We start from the raw sequence: 17,314 nt of genomic DNA on the forward strand, positions 1-17,314 counted from the left end.
TTTTACAATATAACACTAGAGATTAAAGGCAAGAATATATCCTATGGTGTGCTAACACACGTCGGATCATTCTGTTATATTGCCCCAGGTCCTATGGTATGGTATCAGAAGTTTGAGTACGCGGTGGCCCACTGGCTTCAGAAGACTGCAGAGCACGTGTTTGGTAGTGTGCTCTGCAGCCCCGGCTGCTTCAGTTTGTTCAGGGGCGCAGCCCTCATGGACGACAACGTCATGAAGAGATACACCACTAAGGCCACGGAGGCTTGCCACTACGTACAGTATGATCAAGGTAAATCTTTATTGCTGGACAACACTCATTCGAAGAACACAGCTGCTTGTCTGTGTAGTCCTCTCTCGTCTACAGTTCCTCCCTCTGCTCTGTCACAGGTGAAGACCGCTGGCTGTGCACTCTCCTGCTGCAACAGGGCTGGAGGGTGGAGTACAACGCTGCGTCTGACGCCTACACCAACGCCCCCCAGGACTTCAAGGAGTTCTATAACCAGCGGCGGCGCTGGGGGCCCTCCACCATGGCCAACACCATCGATCTGCTTGGCTCAGGGTCTCTGACCTCCCAGAGGAACAGCTCCATCTCCAAACCCTTCATCCTCTACCAGATTCTCAGCATGGCCGCCTCCATCCTAGGCCCGGCTACAATCTGCCTAATGATCTCAGGTATCCATGGCATCCTGCCTGTCAGGGGCCTCATACAGCTCTAGCTTTGGGGTAGTTTGTTGTTGGAATGTAACAGGATACAAACATTTTGTAAACTGAAGGAAGATGAATATCGTTCATAATAATTCTGGTCCTTTCTCTTTTTCAGGAAGCTTGTCATTCATCCTAGACATCGATCCCAACGTTGCTTTGGTCCTTGCAACAGTGCCCCCTGTGGTGTACCTGTTGCTCTGCTTCAAGCTGAAATCGGACACACAGATCACCATAGCAGCCGTCATGACTGTCTTGTACGCTTTCCTCATGATAGGAACGGCATTGTCCATCGTAGGTAAATGATGACACTAGACTTCATCGCCATCAACATAAATTAGAACCTCAAGAATACAAACCTCAGATTTACGGACTAACCGGTCAACGTAATGGGCAATATCAAACTGGGACTTTCATTAAATACAAAACGTCAATTCTTTGTCATTATGTTAACTATCTCTGTTCATCTCAGGTGCTATGGTTGAGCAGCAAACCATTTGGACTCCTAGCGGCCTGTTTATCATAGGCCTGGTGCTGATGAACATCATCACAGCAGCGCTCCACCCCAAGGAGTTCCATCTGGTCGTCTACGGCCTCCTCTACTTCATCTCTATCCCCAGTGGCTACCTCCTGCTGACCATCTACTCCATGGTCAACATGAACAACGTGTCCTGGGGCACTCGGGAGACAGGTGTCCAAGTCGCTGCGCCACCAACCAAGGCCATCACACAGCGCATCCTACAGGCCAAGTGCTGCAAGTTTCTCTGCTGGGACAGTGGCAAAGTGGCAGACCAGAATAGTCAGGCGCCAGAAACTGTTGTGTTGGCTAATGAGCCAAAGGTGAAACCTAATCTGACCTCTCAAGACAATAACAGGTATTTACATTTTGAGTGTCTGGAGTGTTTACATGATCCCACCACTTCTGTGTAAAAGCTAAGCATAGTATTTGGATCTGTATTTTTTTTTAAGCATAACTCCAATATGTACTACATTCTAAGTGAAATACTTGACAGGTACCAATTTGTGCACCTCAATGATAAGTCCTTATTCTCCAAGGCTATATGTGGTATTCCGCAAGGCTCTGGTTCGGGAGTGTTTCATTATTTGCATATACAATATTTTTCTATCTAACGTCTTCAAATCGTTCTCTTAAAGTGTGTATTTTAATTTTCTCCTATTTTGATGTGTGTATTGAGAAAGTTGTGTGGAATGCACACCAAATAATGTTTGATTTATTTCGTTCTCATCAGTTCTCATCAGTCTACTGAACAAAGTGAGTATATGTTTTAATAGATCTATTACAAGGATGTATATAAGGATGTATATACGGATGTATATAAGGATAAGGATGTATATAAGGATAAGGATGTATATAAGGATGTATATAAGGATGTATATAAGGATAAGGATGTATATAAGGATAAGGATGTGTATAAGGATGTATATAAGGATGTATATAAGGATGTGTATAAGGATGTATATAAGGATAAGGATGTATATAAGGATGTATATAAGGATGCATATAAGGATAAGGATGTGTATAAGGATGTGTATAAGGATGTGTATAAGGATGTGTATAAGGATGTGTATAAGGATGTATATAAGGATGTATACAAGGATGTATACAAGGATGTATACAAGGATGTGTATAAGGATGTGTATAAGGATGTATATAAGGATAAGGATGTATATAAGGATGTGTATAAGGATGTGTATAAGGATGTGTATAAGGATGTATATAAGGATGTATATAAGGATGTGTATAAGGATAAGGATGTATATAAGGATGTATATAAGGATGTATATACGGATGTATATAAGGATGTGTATAAGGATGTATATAAGGATGTATATAAGGATAAGGATGTATATAAGGATGTGTATAAGGATGTGTATAAGGATGTGTATAAGGATGTATATAAGGATGTATATAAGGATGTGTATAAGGATGTGTATAAGGATGTATATAAGGATAAGGATGTATATAAGGATGTGTATAAGGATGTGTATAAGGATGTGTATAAGGATGTGTATAAGGATGTATATAAGGATGTGTATAAGGATGTATATAAGGATGTATATAAGGATGTGTATAAGGATGTGTATAAGGATAAGGATGTATATAAGGATGTATATACGGATGTATATAAGGATGTATATACGGATGTATATAAGGATGTATATAAGGATGTGTATAAGGATAAGGATGTATATAAGGATGTATATAAGGATGTATATACGGATGTATATAAGGATGTGTATAAGGATGTATATAAGGATGTATATAAGGATGTATATAAGGATGTATATAAGGATGTATATAAGGATACGGATGTGTATAAGGATGTATATAAGGATGTGTATAAGGATGTATATAAGGATGTGTATAAGGATGTATATAAGGATAAGGATGTATATAAGGATGTGTATAAGGATAAGGATGTATATACCGATGTATATAAGGATGTATATAAGGATGTGTATAAGGATGTATATAAGGATAAGGATGTATATAAGGATGTGTATAAGGATGTATATAAGGATAAGGATGTATATAAGGATGTGTATAAGGATGTATATAAGGATGTATATAAGGATGTATATAAGGATGTATATAAGGATGTGTATAAGGATGTATATAAGGATAAGGATGTATATAAGGATGTGTATAAGGATGTATATAAGGATGTATATAAGGATAAGGATGTATATAAGGATAAGGATGTATATAAGGATGTGTATAAGGATGTATATAAGGATAAGGATGTGTATAAGGATGTATATACGGATGTATATAAGAATGTGTATAAGGATGTATATAAGGATGTATATAAGGATAAGGATGTATATAAGGATGAGGATGTATATAAGGATGTATATAAGGATAAGGATGTATATAAGGATGTGTATAAGGATGTATATAAGGATAAGGATGTATATAAGGATGAGGATGTATATAAGGATGTATATAAGGATGTATATAAGGATGTATATAAGGATGTATAGAAGGATGTATAGAAGGATGTATATAAGGATGTATATAAGGATGTATAGAAGGATGTATAGAAGGAGAAGGATGTATAGAAGGATGTATATAAGGATGTCTATAAGGATGTATATAAGGATGTATATAAGGAGAAGGATGTATATAAGGAGAAGGATGTATATAAGGATGTATATAAGGATGTATAGAAGGATAAGGATGTATATAAGGATAAGGATGTATATAAGGATGTGTATAAGGATGTATATAAGGATAAGGATGTATATAAGGATAAGGATGTGTATAAGGATATGTCACACCCTGGCCTTAGTTATCTTTGTTTCCTTTATTATTTTTGTTAGGTCAGGGTGTGACATGGGGGAGGTTGGTGTTTGGGTGATTATATGGTTAAGGGGTTGTTGGGTTTTGTGTGTGTGGTTTTGTGTTGAGTGAGTATGTCTAGGTATCTCTATGGTTTAGTGAGGGTTTCTAGGTATGTCTATGGTTGCCTGAGTGGTTTCTCAATCAGAGACAGGTGTCTTTCATTTGTCTCTGATTGGGAGCCATATTTTAGGCGGCCATAGGCATCATGTGTTTGTTGGGTCATTGACTTAGTCGGTGTCTAGGTCTGTGTCTAGGTCTGTGTCTAGGTCTGTGTCTAGGTCTGTGTCTAGGTCTGTGTCTAGGTCTGTGTCTAGGTCTGTGTCTAGGTCTGTGTCTAGGTCTGTGTCTAGGTCTGTGTCTAGGTCTGTGTCTAGGTCTGTGTCTAGGTCTGTGTCTAGGTCTGTGTCTAGGTCTGTGTCAAGTTTGCATGTTTTGCATTTAGTCGGTTTTTGGTTTCACGGTCTTCGATTTGTTGTTTTGCTTCGTTTGGTCATCTTCTTAATAAAGAGAAGATGCATTTTTTACACGCTGCGCCTTGGTCTTTTCTCTCTCCCATGGACGATCGTGACAGGATAAGGATGTATATAAGGATAAGGATGTATATAAGGATAAGGATGTATATAAGGATGTGTATAAGGATGTATATAAGGATAAGGATGTATATAAGGATAAGGATGTGTATAAGGATGTGTATAAGGATGTATATAAGGATAAGGATGTATATAAGGATGTATATGATGAGGACATTAAGATACTTTCTCACATTTATAAGATAATAACACGCACATTTAGACTTCACCTAGTAACCGTTACTCTGCACACTGTGCTAACTATGTCCCCTCTTCATTATACTGATACTCCCTGTATATAGCTACATTTTAGTGTATTTTATTTTGTTCCTCTTGTGTAAGTTACTAGTTTATTTTATATCTTTTTAAACTGCATCGTTGGGAAAGGTTCATAACAAAGCATTTCTCTGTAAAGTTTACACCAGTTGTATTCGGCGCATGTGATAACTACGATTTGATTTGATTCTTTGTATCTACAGACTGGGTAACACAACTGCAGACTAAGTCCTTTGACTTCCCTCTAAATGAAGATTTTCTTGTCAAGGTAGATTTCCTATATTATTACCAACATAATATTATGAATGACATAATGTATGAATGACATAATGTGACATAATGTACAAGATACATATAAAGTTGTCTAACCGCTTCACGTTGTTGGTATGTCACTATATCCAGAATCACATATGTTTCACTATACACTGTAGATATCTGACTTGACTATTTAATAAGTGTCTCTTGGTGTGCTTCAGGAAGAGGAGGACTTTTGGAGAGAGCTCCAGAAGCTCTATTTGGAACCTCTGGCTGAGGATAAAGAAAAACAGAAGAAAATCACAAATGACCTAAAGGAACTGAGAAACAAGGTATGCTGTATGCATAGCTCCTGTTTTGAGTGGGCGGTTCTGGGGGGTGGGGGGGGGGGGGGGGGGAATACTTATTTTCCACCATAGTTTGCAAATAAATTCATTAAAAATCCTCCAATGTGATTTTCTGAATTTTTTTCTCCTTTTGTCTGTCATAGTTGAAGTGTACCTATGATGAAAATTACAGGCCTCTCTCATCTTTTTAAGTGGGAGAACTTGCACAATTGGTGGCTGACTAAATACTTTTTTTGCCCCACTGTATACACTTCAACTGTAGTTTCCTGAAACGAGTCACATTTTGGGATTTTTTTAAATATTATTTTAGCAACATTATTTCAATTTATCAGGGGGTGCTGCAACACTCCTACTTCCCTGCAGCCATGGCTGTATGCTGTCTTTTCATTTCAATGTACATGATATTAGCATCAAGTAGAAGATGTAGAACTTTATGTCTGTCTCTGGTATTAAAGAGATTGTTTCAATAGCACTAAACTATCACTAGTCGGAGAAATCCACTGTTTGTGCATGCTTGCCTGTCTTGTTCATATCCCTTTAAATGAAACTCATCTCCTCTTCATACAGGCGACTTTTCTCTTTTTCATCTGCAATGCCATGTGGCTGGTGGCAACGTTCACTCTTCAGGCCATTGGAACCTCACTTACCATCAGAATCCCAAAATCCAATCTCAATCTGACTCAGACTAGGGAGTATCTATTTATCGATCCAGTAGGACTGATGTTCCTTTTGGGATTTGCATCCTTACTGCTGATCCAGTTCTTTGCCATGTTCTACCACAGGTGATTATTTACATTATTTATGTATGTATTTATAGGCAGGATCACCAAATTCTAACCCACATTTTCAAAATACTATTTTCTTAATGTAATTTAGTTTACCTTTTATATTATGATAAATTCACCCATGAAATCGTACCCATTTTATAGCTATTACATTATTATTATTTTGTTTTTGTTCCTTTAGAATTTACACTCTGATCCATTTTGTGGCATTTGTGAACACGGAGTCTAAGACTGAAAGAAGACAATCAGACGATGACATGGTAAATTAACATAATCTTGTTGACGATGAAGATGAACATCTCGAGGGCACAAAAGGGTCTAACACTTTGTTTGCATTTTATATCATATCAATGACATTCCTGATGTGGATAACTAACGATACCTTCTGACTCCAACTTCACAGATTCCTGTCATGCTGGAGATGGAGCTCCAAGACAACAAATTCTTTGACACATTTCTGTCTATAGAGAATCCAGCAGCAATCCAGCAACATAGCTAAGAAACTCTAGTGTGAGGTCTTACTACTGAGTGTCTCTTAATAGTAGCAGTTGCAGCTAAAATAGTAGTAGGAGTCGGATAGGGGTACTGCAGTTTTGTGTTAGATGTTGCACAGTTAGATATAGTAATATTGAGGGAGAATGTTCCAAGTAGTATAGATTATAGAGAGTATTTATTGGATTTGATATAGTTAACCTTTGTTTAACCAGGAAAAGACCCTTGATGAACCTCTTTTGCGAGGGCAGTGTGAACATACAATACAAGAGCAAAGACGGGGACAAAACAAAACAATTGCAGCGGTCAACATCATGTATTATAGCATAACGGAGTATAACAATTGAATGTGAGTTAAATCTCAGAGAAATGTGATATAATGTTATCATATTGTGCTATTTCATGTGTGATCAATTGTTGTAGCTTGTAATCTTTGTATGCTCTGTGTGCTTTTCCTTTTTTTTATCAAATGCTTTGTTGTGAATCACTTCCTATTAGTATTTTGGTTAGCAGTTATACTTTTCCCTTTTGAGGATGTGGAGATATTTAATTAACTTTTAGTGGAGTTATGTTTGCTATGTATTTATTATGTAACTGAATAGAACGTATAATTTCTTTTTTTTAACTAGGCTAAGTCAGTTAAGAACAAATTCTTATTTACAATTTATAAGCCCTCTATACCGATAACAAATGGTGCTTTGTTTCATTCTGCTATCTGTATTCTAATCAATGCGTAATAAAACTATATACATACTGTATTTCTCTCATAGTTTCTGTGTACGTCTGATTCAACTTATCAAAGTTTTGATTGAAGACAGATAACACCTGTGATGAGGGCGAATAGAATCGGATGCATGCTGGGGAGTAAGAGGGTCACTTAAAGGGGAATTTAAAAATGTAAAAATAAATGTAGTCCTGCTTTGTGGCATTTCGTGAAGGCTCTATGTTAACTGATCGGACTATACGTTTTTATGGGTGTAGATATGGTTGTTCTTGTTCGATAAAGCCATTGGACGTCTTTCAACGATGTTCCTATCACTGGATTCATTGCTAAATATACAAGCAGACACATTTTTTTTCCAGTTTCTGAAACACTACAATCTGGGATGGGCCTTGTTCTCTGGCCCCCGTCCGTCCCCCAAGGCGGGCTTTTTTGAAAAGGAGGTGGACACTAATAACAATCCTTTGGGCACAACTGAAAGAACTGACTGCACGCAATGGCTTCAAGTGATTCCTCTCATCAACACAAATTAGACGATGGAACATCTATTAGCTATATAGTGACATCCATGTTTCAACCGGAATATAGCGATGAGGATTCGAAACAAAGAGTTGGATTTAGCTAACGTTAGTAGCTCAGCTACAGCCGATGTCAGCACTAAGAGGGCAGATGACAAATACGGTGCCTAGCTAAGTAATTCTTTTTTTCGTGCAAGCCACCTAGCTAACTTTAGTTTATCTACTGAAACCCATATGGTGTACTGCTGGCTAACATACTACTGACTTACGGTGGGGGGAAATCAAATAATTTTACTGTTTGCTAACTTAGCTAAGTAACTATATACATATACATTGTTATGCTGATGAATGAGGACCCAAAAGCGACGTAATAGAAACAGAGTCTTTATTCCAGTCTTAAACAAACAATGATTCTCAATCCTCTCGTCAGTAGAGATGAACGACTGGAGACGCGACCACAGACTGCAGGTCGCTTCAGGAAGGCACAGGCCGTAGCTGACATAGACACCTGCTCACACGCAGCATCTGAAGAAGGCAAAAACACGACAGGGCGGAACAAGGACACGGAACAGCAAACATCAAACAAGAATCCGACAAGGACAGAAGCGGAAAACAGAGGGAGAAATAGGGACTCTAATCAGAGGGCAAAATAGGGGACAGGTGTGAAAGAGTAAAAGAGGTAGTTAGGAGAACGAGAAACAGCTGGGAGCAGGAACGGAACGATAGAGAGAGAGAGCGAGAGAGGAAGAGAGGGAGGGGGAGAGAGAGGGATAGAAAGAGGGAAAGAACCAAATAAGACCAGCAGAGGGAAGCACAGGGACAAGACATGATGATCAAAGACAAAACATGACAGTACCCCCCCACTCACCGAGCGCCTCCTGGCGCACTCGAGGAGGAACCCTGGCGGCAACGAAGGAAATCATCAATCAACGAACGGTCCAGCACGTCCCGAGATGGAACCCAACTCCTCTCCTCAGGACCGTAACCCTCCCAATCCACTAAGTACTGGTGACCACGTCCCCGAGAACGCATGTCCATGATCTTCCGTACCTTGTAAATAGGTGCGCCCTCGACAAGGACGGGGGGGGGGAGGGAAAACGAACGGGGGCGCGAAGAAAAGGCTTGACACAAGAGACATGGAAGACAGGGTGGACGCGACGAAGATGTCGCGGAAGAAGCAGTCGCACAGCGACAGGATTGACGACCTGAGAGACACGGAACGGACCAATGAACCGCGGAGTCAACTTGCGAGAAGCTGTCGTAAGGGGAAGGTTACGAGTGGAAAGCCACACTCTCTGACCGCGACAATACCTAGGACTCTTAATCCTACGTTTATTGGCGGCTCTCACAGTCTGCGCCCTGTACCGGCAAAGTGCAGACCTGACCCTCCTCCAGGTGCGCTCACATCGTTGGACAAAAGCCTGAGCGGAGGGAACGCTGGACTCGGCGAGCTGGGACGAGAACAGAGGAGGCTGGTAACCAAGACTACTCTGAAACGGAGATAGCCCGGTAGCAGACGAAGGAAGCGAGTTGTGAGCGTACTCAGCCCAGGGGAGCTGTTCTGCCCAAGACGCAGGGTTTCGAAACGAAAGGCTGCGTAATATGCGACCAATCGACTGATTGGCCCTTTCTGCTTGACCGTTAGACTGGGGATGAAACCCGGAAGAGAGACTGACGGAAGCACCAATCAATCGACAGAACTCCCTCCAAAACTGTGACGTGAATTGCGGGCCTCTGTCTGAAACGGCGTCTAACGGGAGGCCATGAATTCTGAACACATTCTCAATGATGATTTGTGCCGTCTCCTTAGCGGAAGGAAGCTTAGCGAGGGGAATGAAATGTGCCGCCTTAGAGAACCTATCGATAACCGTAAGAATCACAGTCTTCCCCGCAGACGAAGGCAGACCGGTAATAAAGTCTAAGGCGATGTGAGACCATGGTCGAGAAGGAATGGGAAGCGGTCTGAGACGACTGGCAGGAGGAGAGTTACCTGACTTAGTCTGCGCGCAGTCCGAACAAGCAGCCACGAAACGGCGCGTGTCCCGCTCCTGAGTAGGCCACCAAAACCGCTGGCGAATAGAAGCAAGCGTACCCCGAACGCCGGGGTGGCCAGCTAACTTGGCAGAATGAGCCCACTGAAGAACAGCCAGACGAGTAGAGACAGGAACGAACAGAAGGTTACTAGGACAAGCGCGCGGCGACGCAGTGTGAGTGAGTGCTTGCTTTACCTGTCTCTCAATTCCCCAGACAGTCAACCCGACAACACGCCCTTCAGGGAGAATCCCCTCGGGGTCGGTAGAAGCCACAGGAGAACTAAAGAGACGGGATAAGGCATCAGGCTTGGTGTTCTTATTTCCCGGGCGATAGGAAATCACGAACTCGAAACGAGCGAAAAACAACGCCCAACGAGCTTGACGTGCATTAAGTCGTTTGACAGAACGGATGTACTCAAGGTTCTTATGGTCAGTCCAAACGACAAAAGGAACGGTCGCCCCCTCCAACCACTGTCGCCATTCGCCTATGGCTAAGCGGATGGCGAGCAGTTCGCGGTTACCCACATCATAGTTGCGTTCCGATGGCGACAGGCGATGAGAAAAGTAAGCGCAAGGATGGACCTTGTCGTCAGACTGGAAGCACTGGGACAGAATGGCTCCCACGCCCACCTCTGAAGCGTCAACCTCGACAATGAATTGTTTAGTGACGTCAGGAGTAACAAGGTTAGGGGCGGATGTAAAACGCTTCTTGAGGAGATCAAAAGCTCCCTGGGCGGAACCGGACCACTTAAAGCAAGTCTTGACAGAAGTCAAAGCTGTGAGAGGGGCAGCCACTTGACCGAAATTACGAATGAAACGCCGATAGAAATTAGCGAAACCGAGAAAGCGCTGTAACTCGACACGTGACTTAGGAACGGGCCAATCGCTGACAGACTGGACCTTAGCGGGATCCATCTGAATGCCCTCAGCGGAAATAACAGAACGGAGAAATGTGACAGAGGAGACATGAAAGGCGCACTTCTCAGCCTTCACGTAGAGACAATTCTCTAAAAGGCGCTGGAGTACACGTCGAATGTGCTGAACATGAATCTCGAGTGACGGTGAAAAAATCAGGATATCGTCAAGGTAAACGAAAACAAAGATGTTCAGCATGTCTCTCAGTACATCATTAACTAATGCCTGAAAAACAGCTGGAGCATTAGCGAGACCGAACGGCAGAACCCGTTATTCAAAATGCCCTAACGGAGTGTTAAACGCCGTTTTCCACTCGTCCCCCTCTCTGATGCGTACGAGATGGTAAGCGTTACGAAGGTCCAACTTAGTAAAGAACCTGGCTCCCTGCAGAATCTCGAAGGCTGACGACATAAGGGGAAGCGGAGAACGATTCTTAACCGTTATGTCATTCAGCCCTCGATAATCCACGCAGGGGCGCAGAGTACCGTCCTTCTTCTTAACAAAGAAAAACCCCGCTCCGGCGGGAGAGGAAGAAGGCACCACGGTACCGGCGTCGAGAGAAACAGACAGATAATCCTCGAGAGCCTTACGTTCGGGAGCCGACAGAGAGAATAGTCTACCCCGAGGGGGAGTGGTCCCCGGAAGGAGATCAATACAACAATCATACGACCGGTGAGGAGGAAGAGAGCTGGCTCTGGACCGACTGAAGACCGTGCGTAGATCATGATATTCCTCCGGCACTCCTGTCAAATCACCAGGTTCCTCCTGAGTAGAGGGGACAGAAGAAACAGGAGGGATAGCAGACATTAAACACTTCACATGACAAGAAACGTTCCAGGATAGGATAGAATTACTAGACCAATTAATAGAAGGATTATGACATACTAGCCAGGGATGACCCAAAACGACAGGTGTAAAAGGTGAACGAAAAATCAAAAAGGAAATGGTCTCACTGTGGTTACCAGATACTGTGAGGGTTAAAGGTAGTGTCTCACATCTGATACTGGGGAGAGGACTACCATCTAAGGCGAACATGAGCGTGGCCTTCCCTAACTGTCTGAGAGGAATGTCATGTTTCCGAGCCCATGCTTCGTCCATAAAACAACCCTCAGCCCCAGAGTCTATCAAGGCACTGCAGGAAGCAGCCGAACCGGTCCAGCGTAGATGGACCGACAAGGTAGTACAGGATCTTGATGGAGAGACCTGAGTAGTAGCGCTCACCAGCAGCCCTCCGCTTACTGATGAGCCCTGGCCCTTTACTGGACATGACATGACAAAATGTCCAGCAGAACCGCAATAGAGGCAAAGGCGGTTGGTGATTCTCCGTTCCCTCTCCTTAGTCGAGACGCGAATACCTCCCAGCTGCATGGGCTCAGTCTCTGAGCCGATGGGAGGAGATGGTTGAGATGCGGAGAGGGGAAACACCGTTAACGCGAGCTCTCTTCCACGAGCTCGGTGACGAAGATCTACCCGTCGTTCTATGCGGATGGCGAGTGCAATCAAAGAGTCCACGCTGGAAGGAACCTCCCGGGAGAGAATCTCATCCTTAACCTCAGCGTGGAGTCCCTCCAGAAAACGAGCGAGCAACGCCGGCTCGTTCCAGTCACTGGATGCAGCAAGAGTGCGAAACTCTATAGAGTAATCCGTTATGGATCGATCACCTTGACATAGGGAAGCCAGGGCCCTGGAAGCCTCCTTCCCAAAAACTGAACGATCAAAAACCCGTATCATCTCCTCCTTAAAGTTCTGATAAACGTTAGAACACTCAGCCCTTGCCTCCCAGATAGCTGTGCCCCACTCCCGAGCCCGACCAGTAAGGAGTGATATGACGTAAGCGATCCGAGCTCTCTCTCCTGAGTATGTGTTGGGCTGGAGAGAGAACACAATATCACACTGGGTGAGAAAGGAGCGACACTCAGTGGGCTGCCCAGAGTAACATGGTGGGTTATTAACCCTAGGTTCCGGAGACTCGGATGACCAGGAAGTAGCTGGTGGCACGAGACGAAGACTCTGAAACTGTCCTGAGAGATCGGAGACATGAGCGGCCAGGGTCTCAACGGCATGACGAGCAGCAGACAATTCCTGCTCGTGTCTGCCGAGCATTGCTCCCTGGATCTCGACGGCAGTGTTGCGAGAATCCGTAGTCGCTGGGTCCATTCTTGGTCGGATTCTTCTGTTATGCTGATGAATGAGGACCCAAAAGCGACGTAATAGAAACAGAGTCTTTATTCCAGTCTTAAACAAACAATGATTCTCAATCCTCTCGTCAGTAGAGATGAACGACTGGAGACGCGACCACAGACTGCAGGTCGCTTCAGGAAGGCACAGGCCGTAGCTGACATAGACGCCTGCTCACACGCAGCATCTGAAGAAGGCAAAAACACGACAGGGCGGAACAAGGACACGGAACAGCAAACATCAAACAAGAATCCGACAAGGACAGAAGCGGAAAACAGAGGGAGAAATAGGGACTCTAATCAGAGGGCAAAATAGGGGACAGGTGTGAAAGAGTAAAAGAGGTAGTTAGGAGAACGAGAAACAGCTGGGAGCAGGAACGGAACGATAGAGAGAGAGAGCGAGAGAGGAAGAGAGGGAGGGGGAGAGAGAGGGATAGAAAGAGGGAAAGAACCAAATAAGACCAGCAGAGGGAAGCACAGGGACAAGACATGATGATCAAAGACAAAACATGACATACATGCTGTAGGTGTGTGTATTTTGGCTTTTTTACCTTCACCTTGTGTATGTTGGTGGAATCAGATTCTGGATCACATACAACCAGGGCTCAAATTTTTTATCGTCCCGGGGACGTTAAAAAATATGTCTGGGACGCTTCAAAACAGACTTTGGGACAGTTGCGGGACAATAGGCCAGAAAAATGTCAAATGCATACAACAGTGGTTCCATAATAAAATGTTTAAACACAAAGATGAGGCTGATGAAACAAATCACAACATTCAGCTTGATAAACTATGAATAATTCCCATTCCAAGCTCAACAATGTGTTCACTCGTCTCGGCCATATGCGTGGACATTCCAAAATGCTATTACGTGAGAACACCATTCTCAAACGCGCACCTGATGCGAGCGGTTTTATACTTTGACAGAGATGGATATACATTTCTATGCTCAGATTTTGGCTGTACACTTACATTATTTAATATTTTTTTATTTAACCTTTATTTAACTAGGCAAGTCAGTTAAGAACAAATTATTATTATTTTACGTCCTGCTCCCTAAAAAATCCAAGATGGCTTAGTAGTCAGACGTCTTTGTCTTGTCGTGTCCCTTGTATATATATTTTTCTTCGCATATCTTTAAAAAAATATTTTCCTAAACCTCAACTTCTAAATACTCTCCTGCAACCCGCCTCACCCAATGTGGCGTGGATCAGTTTTTTTCCCCTAAAGTATTTCTATTTACTTCGGATCTGGAATCCCTCAACTGAAGCTAGCCAGCTAACTAGCTACCAGCTATCAGTCAGCAAACCACTGCTAGTCGTCATCAGCTAACCTTTAGCTCGGAAAGCTCTCGCCAGTTCGTAAAACGTGACTCAAACCAGAGCATAACGGACCTACAATAAGCATTTCTCTATGGCTGGCCATGCCCCGGTCAACCCTCCACAGCAACCCGCCAAAGCCCCCACCATTTCTCCTTCACCCAAATCCAGATAGCTGATGTTCTGAAAGAGCTGCAAAATCTGGACCTCTACAAATCAGCCGGGCTAGACAATCTGGACCCTCTCTTTCTAAAATTATCTGCTGAAATTGTTGCAACCCCTATTACTAGCCTGTTCAACCTCCCTTTCGTATCGTCTGAGATTCCCAAAGATTGGAAAGCTGCCACGGTCATCCCCGTCTTCAAAGGGGGTGACACTCTAGACCCAAACTGCTACAGACCTATATTTATCCTACCCTGTCTTTCTAAGGTCTTCGAAAGCCAAGTTAACAAACATATTACCGACCATTTCGAATCCCACCGTACCTTCTCCGCTATGCAATCTGGTTTCAGAGCTGGTCATGGGTGCACCTCAGCCACGCTCAAGGTCCTAAACGACATCATAACCACCGTCGATAAGACACATTACTGTGCAGCCGTATTCATCTACCTGGCCAAGCCTTTCGACTCTGTCAATCCCCACATTCTTATTGGCAGACTCAACAGCCTTGGTTTCTCAAATGATTGCCTCGCCTGGCTTACTACTTCTCAGATAGAGTTCAGTGTGTCAAATCGGAGGTCCTGTTGTCCGGACCTCTGGCAGTCTCTATGGGGGTGCCACGGGGTTTAATTCTCGGGCCGACTCTCTTCTCTGTAAACATCAATGATGTCGCTCTTGCTGCTGGTGATTCTCTGATCCACCTCTACGCAGACGACACCATTCTGTATACTCTGGCCCCTCCTTGGACACTGTGTTAACTAACCTCCAGATGAGCTTCAATGCCATACAACTCTCCTTCCGTGGCCTCCAACTGCTCTTAAATGCAAGTAAACCTAAATGCATGCTATTCAATCGATCACTGCTCGCACCTGCCCGCCCGTCCAGCGTCACTATTCTGGACAGCTTTGACTTAGAATGCGTGGACAACTACAAATACCTTGGTGTCTGGTTAGACTGTAAACTCTCCTTCCAGACTCACATTAAGCATCTCCAATCCAAAATTAAATCGGCTTCCTATATCACAACAAAGCATCCTTCACTCATGCTGCCAAACATACCCTAGTAAAACTGACCATCCTACCGATCCTCGACTTGGGCGATGTCATCTATAAAATAGCCTCCAACACTCTACTCAACATATTGGATGCAGGCTATCACAGTTGGATGCAGGCTATCACAGGCTACACTACCCACCACTGCGACCTGTACGCTCTCGTTGGTTGGCCCTCGCTTCATACTCGTCGCCAAACCCACTGGCTACAGGTTATCTACAAGTCTCTGCTAGGTAAAGCACCGCCTTATCTCAGCTCACTTGTCACCATAGCAGCACCCACTCGTAGCACGCGCTCCAGCAGGTATATCTCACTGGTCACCCCCAAAGCCAATTCCTCCTTTGGGCGCCTTTCCTTCCAATTCTCTGCTGCCAATGACTGGAACAAACTACAAAAATCACTGAAGCTGGAGACTCATATCTCCCTCACAAGATTTAAGCACCAGCTGTCAGAGCAGCACGATCAGCTCCTTTATCTTGCTCACATTGAGGGAGAGGTTGTTGTCCTGGCACCACACTGCCAGTTCTCTGACCTCCTCCATATAGGCCGTCTCATCTATAGGCCGTCTCATCAGGTCGAAAGCCATGCGTCCTCCGAAGCACAACCCAACCAAGCCGCACTGCTTCTTAACACAGCGCGCCTCCAACCCGGAAGCCAGCCGCACCAATGTGTCGGAGGAAACACCGTGCTCCTGGCCTCCTTGGTTAGCGCGCACTGCGCCCGCCCGCCACAGGAGTCGCTGGAGCGCGATGAGACAAGGATATCCCAAACCCTCCCTAACCCGGACAACGCTAGGCCAATTGTGCGTCGCCCCACGGACCTCCCGGTCGAGGCCGGCTGCGACAGAGTGCGAACCGAGAGACTCTGGTGGCGCAGCTAGCACTGCGAGGCAGTTCCCTAGACCACTGCGCCACCCGGGAGGCCCCCTACCGAATATACTTTAAGTATTTTTATTTAACATAAGCAATAAATGGTAAATGCAATTTTCGTATATACGTGTTCACTGTATCACCACGCAGGGTAAAGCAGAGAACTGATCAAATGTGTACAAACAACAGTTATTATACTTTGACAGAAGTAATTCCAACCCGTCTGTTGGCCTATCACAGTAGAGGCTGAGCGTGGTTTAAACTTGCTCAGCCTATCGCCGGCGCTCAGGCTGGTCCCAGCCTCTCTGGTCTCACCTTGGTGTCCGGCGCTGTTGCTGTGTAGATTACGCTCCCACACCCTAGAGACTGAGGTCAGACAGTTTTGTAACACTGTTGGGCTATTTGCACCTGCATAAAAAGCATACTGTTCTCGCTCAAGGTTAACCACAGCTTCTCAGCACACTATCTGGGGAAAAATGTTACTTCCAGCACACACACACAGGCACTCATGCACAAAGCAGATACAGCATACAATATTCAATCACAAATGATGTGGTGGCGGGCTATCGTGCATAAAACACAGATCCTCACAATAGTCACTTTGCCCCAGACTACGACTAGGGTGGCTGAAGTCTGACACTTTTTAGGGCCTTCCTCTATGTTGAGCGTCAAAGTGATCATTTGAAACAGGTCCTATACACATTATTTAGAGTTACATGGCAACTTTAGTTGATACAAACCTTAGTATGTCTTAGAAA

At 44.0% G+C, this 17,314-nt stretch overlaps 1 protein-coding gene across 1 annotated transcript in view; it reads left to right on the forward strand.

Moving 5' to 3' along the window:
- LOC129830593 (chitin synthase chs-1-like) overlaps positions 1-17,314 on the forward strand; it is a 42,358-nt gene that overhangs the window by 19,425 nt on the left and 5,619 nt on the right. The window contains 6 exon segments of the mRNA XM_055893154.1: positions 89-289; positions 388-672; positions 821-1,000; positions 1,175-1,542; positions 2,164-2,820; positions 5,391-5,501. Coding sequence (XP_055749129.1) covers positions 89-289; positions 388-672; positions 821-1,000; positions 1,175-1,542; positions 2,164-2,820; positions 5,391-5,501 — 1,802 coding nt within the window.

The sequence above is a fragment of the Salvelinus fontinalis genome, chromosome 32, assembly GCF_029448725.1.
Source record: "Salvelinus fontinalis isolate EN_2023a chromosome 32, ASM2944872v1, whole genome shotgun sequence".
Lineage (NCBI taxonomy): Eukaryota > Metazoa > Chordata > Actinopteri > Salmoniformes > Salmonidae > Salvelinus > Salvelinus fontinalis.